Here is a 17,656-nt window from a genome sequence, read left to right on the forward strand (position 1 = left end):
CTACTGCCAACAAATACGTGGCTAGATAGTTGCACAATTTAAATCAAGGATCGATACGGCTTGCAGGCGAGTTGGCGTTGGCGAGCACCACGTAGACGCCAAGCTGACCGGAGCTGTTCAGAGATTGCTCTGGCAGAATACCTGCCATAAAGTAGCCGGCCCGCCGCTCGCAACCATTCCCAACGGACACAATTGCGCGCTGCGCTGCGAACCATTTGCAGTCACCCCCACCTCTCACCCAGTTCCTCCCGAGGGGAGGGGGGGGGGGGTTCCAGACGACATTCAGACGGATGCATGGGAGCATCTTGTGCGGCCAACCTTATCCACCGCAGAGTGCACATCTTATCTTATCCTGCACATTGATGACCCAATTGGATGTAGACAAGCCAAGGGTCAGGCGATGTTTGCCCTTGGCAAGCGTGAGCAGGATAAAGAAAGGGAGCGAATGATAATACCAGAAATCCATTCCCCGTCCACGGCACCCCCACACACACACACAGACACACGGCGTGCTCTATGGCCACCACGGTGTGGTACGAGATGCGATGTGCATTGCTTGCATTGCTAAAGTTTTATGTTTTCTGATCTACTGCCAAAAACACAGCGCGTTGGCATCATTCTTGGCGAACCGGTGGCGCATAGAGATGGGCTATCAGATCAGATCGCTTCCAACAGCGAAGTGTCTACGGGGCAAAACACACAGAAAACGAATAAATCCTTGTTGAATTATTTTATTAGCTTGTACGGTAACCATACGTACCAGCTAGACTCATGATGAGTAGTGGGTTAGATTGAGGATACTTGAAAACACAATTTGGATACTTTAAGGCGCCCAAAACGGTTGCTTGTGTTTTTTTTCGTTACAACAGACCACCGAAATGTTGAGTCAAAATGCGTGTTTAATGTTCCTATAACTAGGGAAGAATCTTGTAATAACAACTGCAGGCTCTTTTGCCTTCGTAACTTAAAAGGTTCACTACAACAGTCTTCCTTCTGCTTATCGGTCGTATCACTGCCAGTTCCAGTGATACATAACTGTGCGTTCACTCGCTTATCCATCGAGACGGGGGTCAATATTTAACGAATATTTTGTTTGTGAACCACTCCACTGTCTCTCATTTCGCCCTGAGTCCACAGCTGGAGTTGCAAGGTGCACTGATAACGACCGAAGCCATCACCGGCAACACTCTGGCAAGCGAACAACGCAGAAAGTTTTGCTCCAGGTTCTTTTTTTGTGTTTACTCCCACTGTCGACCGGTCGTTAGCAGCGGGTATGAAGCAACTATCGGCTTTGGTGGTTTTTGAAATATATAAACCAGCACCACTAATTATCATTTACTGCAGAAGCAAACTATGGCGGTGAGGTGCATACGGTATGCAGGTGCCCATGAATCATGCCGCGGTGTGCTCGAGTGTCCCTAATGAGAATCTCTGCAGCATTTATGACTTTTTGTGGTCATTATGGGTTGGAGTGGATTTTGTTTAAATATTCTTTACAAACCAGCACGGTTCGATGGTTTTAGTATACAAAAATAATAAAATTCAAGCTCGATAGAAAAAAAAGGAGAGTGAAAAAAAGCCCGAAGAAAAGTTCTACAACAAGAGTAATATCCAACTCTGCCACCATCGCTCTTCTTTTCCTTGTTAACATGCTTGTACAGGAAGCATTCTAATTTGCATAATGACCTCAGGCCATCTTCCGTGGGGTATTTCTGGTGGGAAGGAGCCCCCCACATACAACGGAACTATGAACAGCCGGGAGTATAGCCTACTTGTAGTCAAAAATAAACAACAATCGGCCCCCAAGGACCTGCTGCGTAGAACCACGTCGAACAATAGCATGTTCGGGGCAAGGCCGCAAAGCAGGCGGAAGTGTTAGGTCCTTCCCACCGAACGGACATAACTTTGGGTCATTATACGGCGGTGGCATAAATAATCTTGCTCTGCCATTGTTGAGGCAGGAGTACACTCCCACACTACCACAAGGAGAAACACCGAAATCGGAACACCGGAAACGACTAAAATGCAATCAACTATACTACATAACATGACGCTTCTTACGGTTAACCAAGCGCAGCCTCAGTGCACGATACATGGAGTTGAACGCCATGACCAAGCGAGAGAAGGCGCTACGATACGATAGCACGGTTACGCCTGCTGGGCGCGTCGTCCCAGGATGATGCTACACAGGCGGCGACGCGGTAGCTAGCGCCCCCGGCAGGCGGGACGGACGTCGGACGTTCGTACGTGATTATCCTTCCCTTTCGGCTACGGTTCCGGCACCACCACAGCAGGCGACGCCTTGCTGATGACGCAGTTCCGGATTCTACTGGCGGCTGCTGTTGCTGCACTCGAATGTGGCTTCGGTTCGAGCCCTTCGTATGCTGCTTCCATGGATACTGTGACGTCCTCGTCTCCCGTCCGCTCGAGATTACTTGTGGGAATACAGCGGATACACACACGACAGGACAACGAGCACACGAGCTAGCACTGGGTGCCGCACCCAGTGACTACTGGGAATGCTTTTCACAGGTTCCCTTGAAATTTGATTTCACCAACTTTTAGACCTCCACACTCCGTGCGGGGACGATTGCTCAAACAACTAGCTGGCTACCCTTGCACTCAACAACACTGAGACTTCGCTTCGCACTCTCATTGGTTGCTACGATAGCCAGCAGCAACACATTTCGGTCAGTTTCGATTGAATTGCGATAACCATAGGAACCACATGCAGCTGCTGGTATGCACCAGTATGCACCACCAGATATGCCCCACAGGAAGCCAACACTACGCGGTACACCAGGCTGGTTACTCCTTGCAGCCCAACAGAGCACCCCCCGTGTGTGTGCAAAGGGTGCGCGTTTGTATTTAATTTAAAATCGATTTTCTGCTGCTGCTGCTGCTGCTGCTGCTACTGACAGGCAGAACACGGCACGGCCCACAACACTCCATCACTGATTTTCTCCCCCGCCGAAAGGTAGCCACTGGACACTCGGTTGTCCCTAATCGAGGCGCAATTCCCCTCCGTATTTGTGAAACATTCCGTTTTTCGTAAATTCCTTCTCGATGCGAAAATCCTCAGAAAACACGGGCGGACACGGACTGGGGCCCCTGGTGTGGCTTTGCTGGTGGCTCGCGGACAAATGTCAAACGAGCACGGGATTTGGCAAGCGTGCCCGAACGAAGGATATTTTCTTACTCCCCCAGGCATCGAGGATAGGGGCTGTTTGAAACCATTTCACGCACACAGCTGCAATTGCGTATCCTTTCGCTCTCTGTATTGGTGGCAGCATGTCGTCCGGGGATTGTTTTGATTACATCCAGGACTCGAACGGTTTGACAGATCCTTGCGCGCAAAAAAAACATTTGCTGCAAGGGTTTTCGGTGAACAGTGATGTGCCAAAAAATAAGTGCAAAAGGACCTTTTTGAGATAAGGATTCTGGCAACCTTTGGCCGATTGATTGAATTAAGAAAGGTTAAAAAATTCAAGAACAGCAGCACCCTCAGGAAGTGGTGCCCTTTGTTCTCTCTACTGATCGTATCGATAGCGATTATGTTTACATTACTTTGTGCACCCCTCGTAGTCGCCCAACCCTTCCGTTGGTACGCGAAACATTAACCTTCCCTCGAGGCGATCTGCGTAACATCCTTTTCGCCGGTTGATCGTTAAATCAATTAACTCCACAGCAGCAACGCAACAAGAAAGTAAAGAAATCCCTCCTACTCGCCTTGTTGGCCGTATTAATGTGTGAGAAACCTCCTCCTTAAAAACAGAACGAAAAGTAAACATTGCCTCCTGTTCGAGTTCGAGGTAGTTCAAGGTAACGGAAAAGCGTGTTAATGGAAATATGGGACCTCGCAGTCGCACCCCGGCGATTCCCTCCGTAAATCAACCGGCGGGACGCGTAAATAAGGAGCGAGCCCCCATCGCACTTGCTTAATGGACTTGGCCGGGCCCGGCTGCCTGTGTGGCCAGCCAGCAGCTGTTCCTGCTGCGGTGTGCTATGGTTCCTGCTGCTCGGCCAGAATATAATGATAATAAATTGCAATTTATGGTTCAACATTACATTGGGCGGTGGTGTAGACTGGCAGGATTATGAGGTTCCTATTGACGATGAGTTAAGGAGTGTGGCCACCGTGTTTCGGTTCCAAAATCAATGAAGCAGTTAGTGGAGCCATTCTGTGACGTGGCCATGCTCAACATTTCGACGGAAAAACTACGAAAGATGGCTGACCTCTCTAAAACATTCGAGGAACGTTTTATCGGCCACATCGATAACAACATCCGGTGCAAGCACCTCTCTCGTGAAACGGGTTTAATTTGAACAGATAGCGCAGCCACTCATTTTTGGCACGAACAAACATTATCTAATAGTACACCTCGCATGTTAGCGGAGAGACAGAGAGACAGAGAGAGACAGGAGGAGGGTAAAAAATGAGAGAGAGTGTGTGCTTACGTCCGGCCGGTGGTTTGCGCTGGCAGCAAAAGTCGGATAACGTTGGACTCCGCCGTACCCGTATGATGAGCGAGCTGAAGACCTGGCCAACCTGTTGCATAGCTTCAACCGTGTGGGGGTACCGCGGGCAATCGCCAATCAACAGACGTACGAGACAACGAATGAATGATGATGATGATGATGATGCTGACTGTACGGTTGCGTCGATGGATGATGTTCCGCCGTTGGCCAGCAAACGGTTAATGCTGCTTCCGCGCTTACTGACGACTCTCCCCCTCTGTTAGTGCTAACACCGATACGTTCCGGATTCGTCGTTGTCGTTGTCGTCGTCGCCGTCGCCGTTGGAATCAACGAGAAATGCAGAAACCACGACGACACGAGGCATGAGAAACTCGATAAATGCTCTGCATTACTATGGTTTCAGGCGCCATCTTGGTAGGCTGGTTACGCTGGGGCCACGGGTGCTGTGTAAGACGGTAACGACCACGAGGTGAAGGTGACGATAATGATGATGATGATGACGATGACGATGGATGACGCACACTAGATCGTGCCGACGACTGCATACATTAATTTACGGTTCAAAAAACCCGCGCCCTTTCTCCTAGCTGGCGCTCCACGTACAACGAAAGGCACAACGGTGGTAGCGGTGTTACAATACACGGGATTCACTATACACTCACACAGCGATACACAACAGCACTCTCTCCAGGTGATGTACTAATTACTAATTCACATTCACAGCCATCGACACCGTTTCCTCTTGTCACAATGATACGTAACAACTACTACTGTTATGACGCCAGCAGGAGACCCTGCTCATGGTCAATCCACTCCCTCGTCAACGTCGTTGTTGTTGTCGTCCCTGTGGACACTCGCGGTGCAAACCGGACAAGCGGTGTATATTAACACCTTACCTTACTATCCGGTGTAGTTTCATTGCTGGCACTAGGGAGAAGATCAGATGTGGAATAGTCCATCTACGTTAAAAAGGTTGGCGTTGTGTCAGTAATGCTTCCAGGTGAGGGCCACGAACGAGTTGGCGCCACTCGATGCCAGCGAGCGAATGAAGTGCAGGCGGGATTCGCTTGTCGCTGTTTTGTCCCACGGTCGCTCGCTTATCAGTCTAAAATGTTGTTTCCTCTCTCACTCACGGAGTGTTATCACACGAAAGGGGTGACGCCAATTTCATACTTCGCCTGATGTGCTATCAGCAGCAATTCATGTGCGAGATGCTGTGCCATTATTGTAGTTGTGGGGACCATTAACTACCAGTATTGTGCTGATGACGAATTAAGATGAACGGCGCACACAAACACGACATTACATTGGTTTATTCCGTTAATTTCATTTCCTGCCATAAAATAGCGATATCTACTCGGACAAAAGGGTACCGATATCAAAGGTGTCCGATAACCATATCACGGTGACACCCTACAAGGTCTCATATCTTGTCCACTGACACTGGCTGCTTAGATCAATACAGTACATTCCACGGAACGCACGAGCACGATTGCGATCGCTCGCTGAAATGGATTCGCGAGAAGCAAAAGAATTGAATCTAGTATTCCAGTGAATTCCAGTGACTCCCGCCAAGCGCTCTTAATCATTAGAGCTGACGTCACACAATGACAAATAAGGTTGCCAACGACCAACCCATTTGAAACGCTCCCAACGCCACTGGCACGTAGTAGGCGGAAGTCACGAGCGGTGCAAAGCAATTGGAGGATGATTCACCTTGGACGCGGACTGGTGCTGATGGAAGGAGGGTGGGTTGGTAAACCCCACTGCCACCACCACAAGCATCATCATCATTATTGTCTCAGTGTACACCGTACCACAAGCGCATAGGATGCTCGGTTGATTATGCAATTATGAACTTGCCAGTCGAGTGGGGAGCGAGAGAGAGAGGGAAGGTGGTACTTGAGCCATAATGTGTCGCATCTTCTACAACACCACCTGCCTGCCTCTCCCACCTCATTATGAGCGAGGTCAAAGGGTTACGATTGTTGCATGGCCACCGCGTGTGGCTGGATGATGATGTTGAATGTTTCTCGCGGTTGGCAACTCTGCGGAACTGCAGGCGCAAAGTACCCATCAACCAGCTGGTGCTTCTTGATGCTCGGGTTGAGATCTATAAATAGTGCTCGCGCGACCACATGTTTGTCACGTGGCAGTCCCCGGCACTGGCTTCACACACCACTAGTCTTCTCCTCCTTCCATCGGGAAGCAAGCGTGTTCTCACGAAGTGATATGAAGTGTGCCCCACTTATAGGCGCACATGGGGCATCGTGATTTGGCTCCAGACCTACTTAAGGCCACTTGATTGATGTGAGAGTGTGTCACGCCAGGCCGAGTTCGGTTTCGTTTGCCACAGCATTCTTTGATGGTCACTGGTTGTGAGAAATCTTAAAAAAATATGGAAGCGTATTATTTGCCACACGGAGTAATAGATTCCACACGAGTATGTTTGTTCTTTTATTTGCAAAATTAACCAATAACCAGTTTTCTTCTTCAGTAATGCACACAAACCGGTGACTCACGGTGGGAAATCTACCAAAAATTTGCCTTTGCCACCACCGTGAATGAGATCATATAGGCGTGGGTTTGGAAAACAAAACCCCAAGATTAATGCGAATTCCACATTCACAAGTAATCCAAGTAAACCGCTACGGCGTTGGTCAAAAAACACAACAAATGGCACATCCTGCAGTTCCTCTTCCCGTTCTACGCACGGCCTGCTGTGCGTGCGTACACACGAGCAAGCGATCAACAGCTGACAGGGCGTCGCGTGTGCGTCTCCGGCAAACATCTTTTCGAAGTTCTCGTCGGGGACGGGAACTCCAATTTTGAAACATTTCTACAACGCCCCGGGTAGAGGGGGGGATATAACATTCCCAAATAAACGAGGCTGCGGTACAACGAGATGGAAGTGCGTCGGTCAGAGGCCATGTCCGACGACCAATACCACACCAATACGGGCACGACGACCGGCACACGGATCTAAAATAAGAAACAGTAGAAAGGCCGGTTCCAAAACGACGAACAAGCGACGAGATGAAATCCGCCAAACATCGTCCCGTGCGAGCGGCGGCGGCCACAGTTCACCAGCAGAGCGCACTGCCCGAGCTGCGGGGTCACAGTTGATCACGGGGAGAGTCGTGTCTTGCGGTGATGGTGGGGGGTTAGCGGTCTCCGTAGCGGCAGATGCTACGCTCGATCACCGCACCCCATGACGACAGAAACGACCGAGCAGCAGCAGCGTCTGTGTTGTTAATGTTATCTCGGATTTCGGAATTGTGGTGCTGCTCCGCTTTCACGGCTACTGCGCGAATGGAACATTATTATTTTCGGGATGCCACTTGACGTCCGTGGACGTCGGTTTTTTTTTGCCGATCATCTAGTAACCATTTTTTCAACAACAGCAACACACGATTTTCACTAAAACACTAGAGGAAATGACCGGTTGGAAGTCGCAGGGGATGTTGTTGTTTTGTGCCGTCCGTCCGGGAAGAGGGCAATTGGCCGCGGTGGCACCGAGCAATCGGCTCCACCGATAATTATCCCAGTGCTGGCGGCTACATAACGGTCGCACACACAATAGGACCGGAGGTGGGGAGCTTGCGTGTGGCCTCTGTCGTTTGTGTTTAATGAGATTACTGACGTAGATCCCGCCGTCGTTGAAGAGGATCGTGCACTTTTCCGCCACATAACACCAACGGCGGCCACGACGTGCTTTACACTAATTATGGCTTCTTATCACTCACGTTTTCACGACAGCCTTTTAGCATATAAATTTCGATTTGTTTGCCACTAAAATAACTGCTTTTTGCCAATCATGTGGACAGCACTGCCCGGGGGGAGAAACAGACGCAACGATTTCTCACGCATCGAGTGACGATGGGGACCGCGGAATGGTATGGGGGGGGGGGGGGGGGGACCAACACAATTCGCTTCGTTCCGTTTGCGTTTGCGAGGAGAACCTTCGAGCCAATCAATCTCGATCGATACTTATCAAACATTCACCAATCACCATCACCTAGTGACCCCTTCCCGGCGGGGGAACTTTGCTTTACCAATTGTTTTTGGGGTGTTCGACCGCAACGATCACCGAACGATCACACACACACGGTAGAATTGGGGGGAAACGGCCGCAATTTAGAGAGATGGAAAGCGCCACGAGCCGGTAAAAACAATGCGCGACGACGCGGCCACAAGGAACAGGGGTAACGGTAACGGGGCACACGATCGGTCAACTAGCGCGTGTAAACTACCGTGACAACTGTTGCTGCCACGCCATGCCATTTAACGATCGGAAAGCGAATGGAAAAGGGAAGTCGTATGCCGTCTCGTTTTCTCTGCCGTATTTTCAAACAACCTCATTGAGCTGCATCAGCTTCTGAATAGTCACCAAACGAGGTACACTACAGAACGGTTGGGGTTCTAGTTCGCGATCTTCACGATTTAGCTCTGCTGATGCATGATCGCATTTTAGAAATAGATCCCTCTGGCGATTGTAGTTAATCTGTGTGCCAATTTTCTAAGCCAATATACAGAGATAACTTTTATTTTCTAACATTCACCAGTCTGGACAAGGGGTAACTCGAACTTCGCACCCTGTACTCTGGACTACAACACTGGAAATCGCGCCAAAATGTCACTTTTCCTGCTTAAAAAGCAAATATTAAGGCGGGAAAGTTTGCGTGGCGGGAAGTGATTTAAGATCTTTTTGGTGAACTAAACTGGCGCCGTTAATAACCAGGACGAAATAAGAAAAGATGAGCTCATTGGAGTGTGAAACTACGATCGATTCGCTCCCAGAGGAAGTAAGTAAACCACAGATTTTTTAACCGATCAAATGGATCGTTCTACTAATTGCTCTTTCGACTGCAGGTGTTCTGTATGATTTTCGATCTTTTGGATCTGGTGGACGTAAAAAGTGCGTCACTAGTTTGTCGGAAATGGCACAACATCGTCTTCTTGAGCCCGTATATAAAAAGATTTTTATTTAATATAGTATTAAATCTTCCATGGAAACCAACAGAAGAAGATTTAGCGATATGTAGGATGCGGACGAAGGAAGTGATAGATATTGCGAATCATACTCAACGATGCTACAGATACTTATTACTGTGCGTTAGCAAAATTAAGTTTGTTGACTTTCCATCGTTATGGAAATCCCTTCACCCTAACGTCACGGAAAATATCTATTCGCTAAACCTAGTGCTTTGTGGCGATATACGAGATACGTTGATGTTGATAGTAGATGCAATACCGCTGCTGCCGAAACTACGATCATTATCATTTTCGAAAATTGATACAATTGATCAGGTTACTGTTCTACGTAGCAGTTCTGTTCAGTATCTGAGTGTTAATGACTGTAACATTCGAATTGATATGCCGGAGCTGGAATCGTTTGTAGGACCACTAAGCGCATTGAGTCAACGGGATGATATCGATCAACCGGTGGTGCTCGCCAAACTGAAATATGTTAATATAACGCATATTCCCTATGATTCCGTCGATCAATGTAACATCATTCTGTTTCGATTTGTGAATGTAGAATCATTAACAGTGTACAATGCACTAGAAGAACCGCTCTTCATTACGATATGTAATACGTGCACCAAGCTCAACAAGCTTTATTTTCAGTTCACCCCATGTATTGAAGATCCAGCCGCTATGAGACACCTGTCCAAGCTTTCCAATCTGCGTCAACTAAAATTTGATTCCGTTGGCAAATTCAAGATCTTTTCGGTTCCACGGAATAATATCTTTTCCTTTGATTTTGACTTATCGGAGCTAACCCAACTGGAAGACCTAGATCTAGGATCTATTCTTTTCGGTGCACACCGCCCAATTCGCCTTCCCAAGTCGATCACACATCTTAGTGTGTCTATCAACTATAAGAATGAACAAAATATTATCCAGAACGTTATCGGCTCTCTAACACAATTGCAAAGTCTGCGGTTGGGTAATTTTCCGAGATACGTGGACCCGTGGACACCTCAACAGAAGGCTGGAGTCGCTCAGAATATATTAAAGTCTCTTAATCATCTTAAACAGCTGGAAGAACTGGTTTTCGTCAATGTGCAATTCAGTGAATCGGCATTCCTTGACTTGGAAGATTTGATGCATCGATTACGTGTGCTGCGGTTCGTCAATTGTATATTGGTTCAGAATCGTCTTCAGGAACTGGAACAAATATTTCCCAATCTTAAGATTGAGGTGTGTACTGCACAAGATCTATAACATCGCGGCGATATGTTGGCGATATTTCCACAAAACGCAGTGACCTCCGGAAAAAGCGAAAGCAGTGACCTCCGGATACAATCTGATGTAAAAGGCACTGGGTATCCCTTCACCGGAGCAAAAGCAACGAATCGTCGAAACGAACAGTCCTTATATCAGGCAACAACAAGAAATAAATTCTTATCAGGAAATTGGCAGCTATCAATACAAATGGTTTAGACACGCGAGAAGTCTTGCACAACATCATACTCCGGACTGCCTTATGATTTATTTAGTATTTGCTTTTCTTTATCTTTCGTATTGAAGTTTTTGTAAGGATTTAATTGTCACCAGAGAAACAATGAAATATACTACATTTATGGAAAACAGGTTGTTCATAAAAAAACAGCGTTTTACGAAACAATCAGAGAGATTACAAATGCTCGCCAAAAGACAATTCTGCAACTAATAACTAACGAAATTGTCTACCATTTTCAGAATTCTGTCGCCCCATACTTTCGAATAATCCTAAACATTTATTAAATTTGCTATTCTAGTCCTCAAAATGTATTCGTCTTCTACGCAGTGAAATTCGAGACATCTGGCACAGAACACAAACTCCATATGACGCATTTGAAATCCGATCGATGTTGATGGTCCTGTTTCGGTGGCTATCCCTTACAGTGCGGATAGTGAAAAGCAAACAGTGACCTTGCACCATAGCAATCCGCAGAACAAAATGTTTGCTCATGTTTGCTTATAATTAGTCACACTTCTCATAGACGCACGTGGTCATGCAGCTGTCCCATGCCTTCTGTTTCGCACGATAAATCTGACTCCCTCGGTTGTGGGATCTGCGAGAATAATTAGTTTCATGTTCCACGTGGTGAGGCCAGAAGTGTGAATGACAAAAGCTCATCGTTCCAGCGTAACGTACATTAACAAACGTCTACCAGGTCGGTGGTGGTACTATCAGCGTTAAGCAAATAAAGCACCGTGCGAGATCTGTTTAATAGTTAGCAACAGAACACTTATGCATGACGCTATCATGCATACAAGCATAAGCTACTCAAGCACGACATTCACACCCACATCATGTGTCCTCCAAAATAAAATGAAAAAAAAAACGACGATACAGCGACAGGACCGCTACCAGTGCGCTTCACTGCGAAAATGGAAATTGCAAAAATGGTTAAGCCCTTCTCACGTTGCACTTTCCTGCAAACACACATACTCAGATCGCGGTCCAAGCACATCGTTTCCGCTAAAATGATGATGTCGCGCTGTTCTGGTTCAACCGGCGGGACGATAGAGTAAATAGCTCTCCAACAGCAGCCTACGGTAACGGTGCCGGCCGGCCGGTGAGTTTGGCAAATGCTTTGCCCCGGAGGTGCACCGTTTATCTCCGGCCACGATTTGACGTGGATTTATGTGGGAAGCGGCCTGCTCTGGCGTAGCCGAGTTGAGCACGGCTTAACTCAATTTAGCCGTGATTTGCATACCCGTAGACCGTCTGGATATGGAACGGGGTGGTGGTCCATCCGTACAGGTTGCAAACCGTACCAGACACTGGAAGCCATGCGAGAGAGCAAGTGAATGTGACGAACGTTGAACGAGCGCTGGTTGCACTTCAGAGCGCAAGGGAGCTTCTTCACTGAGCGATTGAATCATAAGTGGAAGCAATCGTGTTCATCGATCTATTTCGGGGGGAAATAAGGACGGCGATAAAGGATTTTAGATGATTATAACTAATGGTGGCTAGGCTATAGCTGATACCTGCAGAAATGCTTGCTACTACATCAAGACTTAGACAACAAGGTTGCTAACTAGCTTTTAAACGCTCACGAGCTAACTAGCATGGATTTATGTAGAGCGCGGTAGACCCTAAACCGACGAGACGACCAACAAGTAGATCGGTTTACGGGTTTTGCGTGGTCAGGAGATAAACGCTTGATGAGGCTAATCGGTTTAGATCCATACCATATGCCACAGCTTGGACAACAAGTAAGAGAGGAGAGAGCAGGAGCTGCCTTCAGCATCGAGAACATTGTCTTCTGTTGGACGGCATTATAAAGCGACGGTTGGTCAGCGGAAATTCAATTAGTGCGCGTCCATGCCAGGAACCGCGTGATCCGGTACCGACACCTAGGTTCGCGCTGCTGTTGTTTATTGAGTCCGCCGTGGTATAAAATTTTCCCGGCGACCGAGCCGACCGGATGGAACGATGTTGGCAGTTCGTGAGTCATCGAAAAGCAATCATGATGCCGTCATCCCCCGACAGCCGTCTGCTGCTCCGGATTCTCCCGATTTGGGTTTGTGGTGTGGGTTTATTAGGGAGTTTATTGAGTGGAATTGTGGGTGTTTCCAGCTATATTGCTCAGGTGTTATTGACGGTTCTAATTCGTTACTCATGCAAGCCAGAATAACTAAAGCAATGGTAGCAGGATACCTAGTATACTATTCAAACTCATTTTATAGACGACCTAAACACATTTTCGTATCCACAGATCAGCGAGCTGCTTGGAAATTGTTTTACGCACACTAAATACCTGCACATCGATATCGTATCGTTAACGAAAAAAACAAGATGAATTCGTACACCGTACGTTCGTTATCACAGACACACATACGGAGCGTGGTTGCTACCGTACGCAGCTGCACGGAATCGGCTTATGTTGTGTCGATGGGCAAATAAAATAGGCTCCATAACGATCCGCGCCAACCAGTGTTGTAGTGCAATTCAGGCCGCCAAGAGACGAGTGACGATACGAGGAACGAATTCAGAGGCGAGAAAAAAGCTGTTTGAACACCGGAACAACCGAACGAACGAAATGCGGTCCATTAGTGCCGTCTGCCTGGCGCTGGTAGTGGTCATCCTGATGCTTGCAGTAGGCTCGTCACACGGTCACGGTCCCGGTAGTAGAGGCGGTGGACGAGGCGCCGAAAGGGAGCATTGCATGTGCGGCCGGATATATAAGCCCGTCTGTGGTAGCGATCTTAAGACGTACGCCAACCAGTGCCTGCTGGACTGCTACGCGGAGATGGCAGAAGGGAAGCAGATTGGCCTAACGTTCCTGCGCGAAGGACGGTGCAAAGATGGCGAGAAGACAAAAAAGGGAGGTAAATAGGGAGAACCGTTCATGACCAGCAGTAGCAGCCGCTGGGTCATTTGAAAATTAGTTCTTAAGACGCGACAGTGTAAGTTTTCCATCATCGGGGTTTGAATTGGTTCAATAAAGTGCCTCAAGGCTACCGTGTATGGGGGCGACTCGAAAGAGAATCTCACTACCGTTACACGTCGAATGGAAAGAACAAGCTGTACAAACATAGCTCCAGGGCACTGCGTAGGAACGTGGTTCAAAGTCGAGATTGTACCTTCGCGACAGAGCGACAGGGGTCACGTCACCGAAGCACGCTTTACATCATTTCAACGATAAATCAGATGGAAACTAACGAGCTACCCTGTGACACTACGGAGCCAGGGCGCTGGACGCCAGATTACGGAAGCCGAAAGCGAATGCAAATGACCTATTAACGCCGAATTTCATTATGCGAATGATAAGAATCGTTGCTCGTTGCAGAAGAGCAGGGAGTTCCTGTTCAGAATATTACGTCGGCTTACTTTCTGTTTGCTTTCTCTTTTTATGGAGGAGCATCGTGCGAACCGCACTTCCGAGTAAGTGAGGTGTTATTTGTGTTTTTATAAAAAGATCTGAGTATTGCTTTGTTGTTGGAGACATCTGTATGACCTTATTTTTGTTTGCTTCTATTTGTGTATAGGTTGCGTATGTTTGCAGGTGAAATGGAAATAACATAGAGCATTTTCTTTACAAACTTTTGGAAGACAGTGTGGCCTACACGTGTACCAATTGCTTTCCAAGGTCATATAGGTTCTTCACATAATACCAACCCCGTTGGCAAGTCTCCAGTGTTCCATTTCAAATCCCAAAATTTCATTATCGTGCGTCGACATCATAACCTTAAACATTCGGTATGAGTTGTTTCTGCTCCATAAAATGAAAGAAATATACGCTATGCGTCGCTTTCATTAATGACATCATGCAGAACCCTCTTTCGCATGCCTATACGTTCCGCAGAACCATATCGCAGCGACACCTAACGAGGTCTCGCCTTTCCTATAGTACCGCCTGCATGTGGTAACAAACATCACGAATTTAACGGTAATAAATAGAAGAAAGAAAGCGAAACTAAACACTTCGCTCCACTGATACTGTGGTAACCAACGTGTGTTGGGCTTACCATCCGTGCGCCTCTGTCCTCATCGCGCTGCCCAAAAGACATCCTCGATCACCGGACGCTAGCCATTTTCAACCTGTGAGGACGAACATGCGAACATCAATTTCCTGTCATTCGGTCGAGCGCATCGGTGTCCGGAAATTGGAGCGTGTCCGGCATGTCCTAGCGAAGTGCTAGCTGTGGTATGGGAGCAACTGTTACATCACCATCATACCTTCATGTCTATGAATGTATGCTGTCATGAGGTATTCTGCAGGCTGAACTGAAGGATGGATGCAAAGTTGAATGATTTAGTGTAAATGTCATAATTTGCCATTTGCCCGATCTCACGCCGGGCAGACGTGTCCATATCTTCATTATGTCGTCACCTTCTACGAGTGGTCCTGACAAATGTCAACTGGAACACCTTCGGTGTCCTTACGGGGGGCCCCCCTCCAGCGTATCCCTTGTTCACGTACGTCCCCCATTCGCGTCCTATCAGCACCGGTGGGCATGTCGACAATGTGTCATATTGGTTAAGTTGTTCCACACCACAGGCGAGAGCGGTCACAGTCCAGCAACTACCATCATAGCATGACATTTCAACATAAATTAATTTTTGCTTTCGTTGGGCCCCCAGGGGATCCAGTGCCTTTCGTTGGTTTTCCCTCTCTCCATCTCACTCTCACAAGGGAAAAATATTTGCCATTTTTCCCCCGAGAGGAGCTGCTGTACTAGCTGCTGTACCTAGCTGTGGTAACCGAGGGTGACTCAGATGCGTGACAAAATGGTGAATTGCTACACGGAATGCAAATCTAGCAAAATCGCGGTGGATCGCGTTGCCAGCGGGGCATCTAGTCGACTTCAGTGGAGCCCCGGTAGTACATACGGCGGCGCCTTCTTCGATTTAGGCAAGATGCAATGCCGCACTAATTCGAACTTAACCTCAATATCTCGCGCCCTACACGCCACCAACATGGCTACCGGGTGTATTGTGCAATCTCGGTATCGATCTGATATCTGTGGTTCCGAAAGGTAGCCAGCCCTTGAGTGGCTAATTGAAGTATTAATATTAATGCTTTAATTTCGAGCTTTTCCAGGCCACACCACGGCACGTCACGTGCACCACGGCCACATGAAGAGTGGCTGTACGGGAAGCTCCTGGATCCTGTTGTGCGATGAGCGTGCTACTTAAATTGAAAATAATGTCCCGAGCAAAAAAAAACAAATGCTGAAAATGCGAGGACTTGCCTAGTGATCCTGTTTTTGGGTTTGTCCGTGTTCGTGGCAGGGTCACGAGCCACGGTACGCATGACGCTCTTTCTACCTCCTCCTGTTATATCTGTTCCGCATCGATCGACCACTACTAGGCTGCGACGGGGCCGGGGCCACTATTGAATTCGAGGCAATCAAACCCGATAGCAAACGCAAATCACCAATATGGGATCGACAGGGTGGCAGGATGGGGCGAGGAAAAGGTAATGAGTTCCGGATTGACGTCCGTTCAAATGATTGGGAATTTCGACATTATGGCATTACGGTGCAATACAACAATACACGCACGCCGAGGACTCGCCAGTTACTGTTGCTTCCGGGGAATCCGAGCTTTCAATATGATCCATTATCAAAATGCAAATCAAGGGAATGTTACGGAAAAGTGTGATGAGTACACTGCACATCTCGTTTTTCCCCGTTCTCTGGCTGAGCGGGGTAGCGATGAAAAGTAATATAAATTCCAACCACCTTGTGTCGCATTTTCCGGCACAAACTCCGTGGTCGATACCCTTTGATGCTGTTTTTCTCCCTTCGATTCGAACCTCGGCCCCCGGCTGAACAGCGAACTGCTGCATTCTGACGCCCTGTTGGTGGATCCGGCGATCCGTGCGATACTTCAACGCAGAGCCACACTCCGGATGGAATTTAATAAATATCGATTATAGGCCGGTCGGAAGGTCGAATGGCCCGCTTCCGGAAGGCGGAGGACCGGTGGATGGGGAACTGTTTGTTGGTAAGAGAGAGAGAGAGACAGATAGAGAAAGAGAGAGATTTGGTGCAATCGCCGCCAGCGCCTGCCAGCGACGCAGTGTTGTGTCCCTTTGTAGCCCCCCTCAGGTCGAACTGCAGTCGAAACATGTTGGACGTGTTTCCCCCCTCCTGTTCTCCTGCTCTTTGTTTCTGTTCCAAGCATCACACTGAGCCAGAACTGACAGCGAGTTGAAGTATATCGGTTTCCGAGTTTCGAGCGCCCCACATTTTCTGCCGACCGAGAGTTGTCTGTACGGTGTTGGCCACCATCGCTTTTCCTACTTCCCTTTTGTGCCACAAAACGAAGGACGTTGAGGGTGTGGGTGTTGGAGGAGTGTTTGCATTTTAGTTTGCACTTTGCCCCGGGGGGGGGGGGGGGGGAGGATGTTTGGCATTTTCTGCTGCTATTCGTTCGGTTTTTCAGTTCTCTAAATCTTGTGGCAGGGGATGAGCAATGAACCGCAGTTTGGGGTAAATGGAAATGGTGAGCAAAGTAGTTGCAGACAATCGTTTGGTAGCCAGAAAATAGATTATTCTTTTGGGGGGCGAAATGTTTATAGCGATCTCTTAGCAGTCGCCTGCAGCAATTAGTGGAAGGAAGATTAGATTTGCATAGAAGTTTGAAGTAATGTTTCAATGATCGTTTGTATTTCCGCTGCTCAGGCTTTATTTAATTGATGAATACGATCACAACTGCTGTTTTAAG

At 47.9% G+C, this 17,656-nt stretch overlaps 3 protein-coding genes across 13 annotated transcripts in view; 2 read left to right on the forward strand and 1 right to left on the reverse strand.

Moving 5' to 3' along the window:
• Positions 1-17,656, reverse strand: part of LOC125954246 (probable phospholipid-transporting ATPase IA) — a 52,217-nt gene that overhangs the window by 19,783 nt on the left and 14,778 nt on the right. The window contains exons 1-2 of one of the 11 annotated variants that reach the window (XM_049684390.1): positions 8,535-9,143; positions 4,459-5,406 (exon numbers count right to left, since the gene is read on the reverse strand). The exons of 6 other annotated variants lie outside the window; for them this stretch is intronic. In XM_049684390.1, the coding sequence (XP_049540347.1) occupies positions 4,459-4,558 (100 nt within the window). In that variant the 5' untranslated portion in view covers positions 4,559-5,406; positions 8,535-9,143. 4 more of the 11 variants (XM_049684389.1, XM_049684392.1, XM_049684391.1 and 1 more) reach the window with 4 other exon arrangements.
• On the forward strand, positions 9,143-11,077 carry LOC125954284 (uncharacterized). The gene is made up of 2 exons (XM_049684446.1): positions 9,143-9,284; positions 9,352-11,077. The coding sequence occupies exons 1-2, from the start codon at positions 9,237-9,239 to the stop codon at positions 10,708-10,710; spliced, it is 1,407 nt and encodes a 468-aa protein (XP_049540403.1). The 5' UTR covers positions 9,143-9,236; the 3' UTR covers positions 10,711-11,077.
• LOC125954359 (uncharacterized) lies at positions 12,996-13,948 on the forward strand. Its single transcript, XM_049684570.1, has one exon. It carries the CDS (start codon positions 13,362-13,364, stop codon positions 13,815-13,817), a length of 456 nt encoding a protein of 151 aa, XP_049540527.1. The 5' UTR covers positions 12,996-13,361; the 3' UTR covers positions 13,818-13,948.

Source organism: Anopheles darlingi, chromosome 3, assembly GCF_943734745.1.
Source record: "Anopheles darlingi chromosome 3, idAnoDarlMG_H_01, whole genome shotgun sequence".
NCBI lineage: Eukaryota > Metazoa > Arthropoda > Insecta > Diptera > Culicidae > Anopheles > Anopheles darlingi.

Coding starts and splice junctions, on each gene's coding strand:
- LOC125954359 (XM_049684570.1), top strand. CDS start 13,362: ATGTTGTGTCGATGGGCAAATAAAATAGGCTCCATAACGATCCGCGCC.
- LOC125954284 (XM_049684446.1), top strand. CDS start 9,237: ATGAGCTCATTGGAGTGTGAAACTACGATCGATTCGCTCCCAGAGGAA. Junction 9,285..9,351: donor TCGATTCGCTCCCAGAGGAA/GTAAGTAAACCA, acceptor TTTCGACTGCAG/GTGTTCTGTATGATTTTCGA.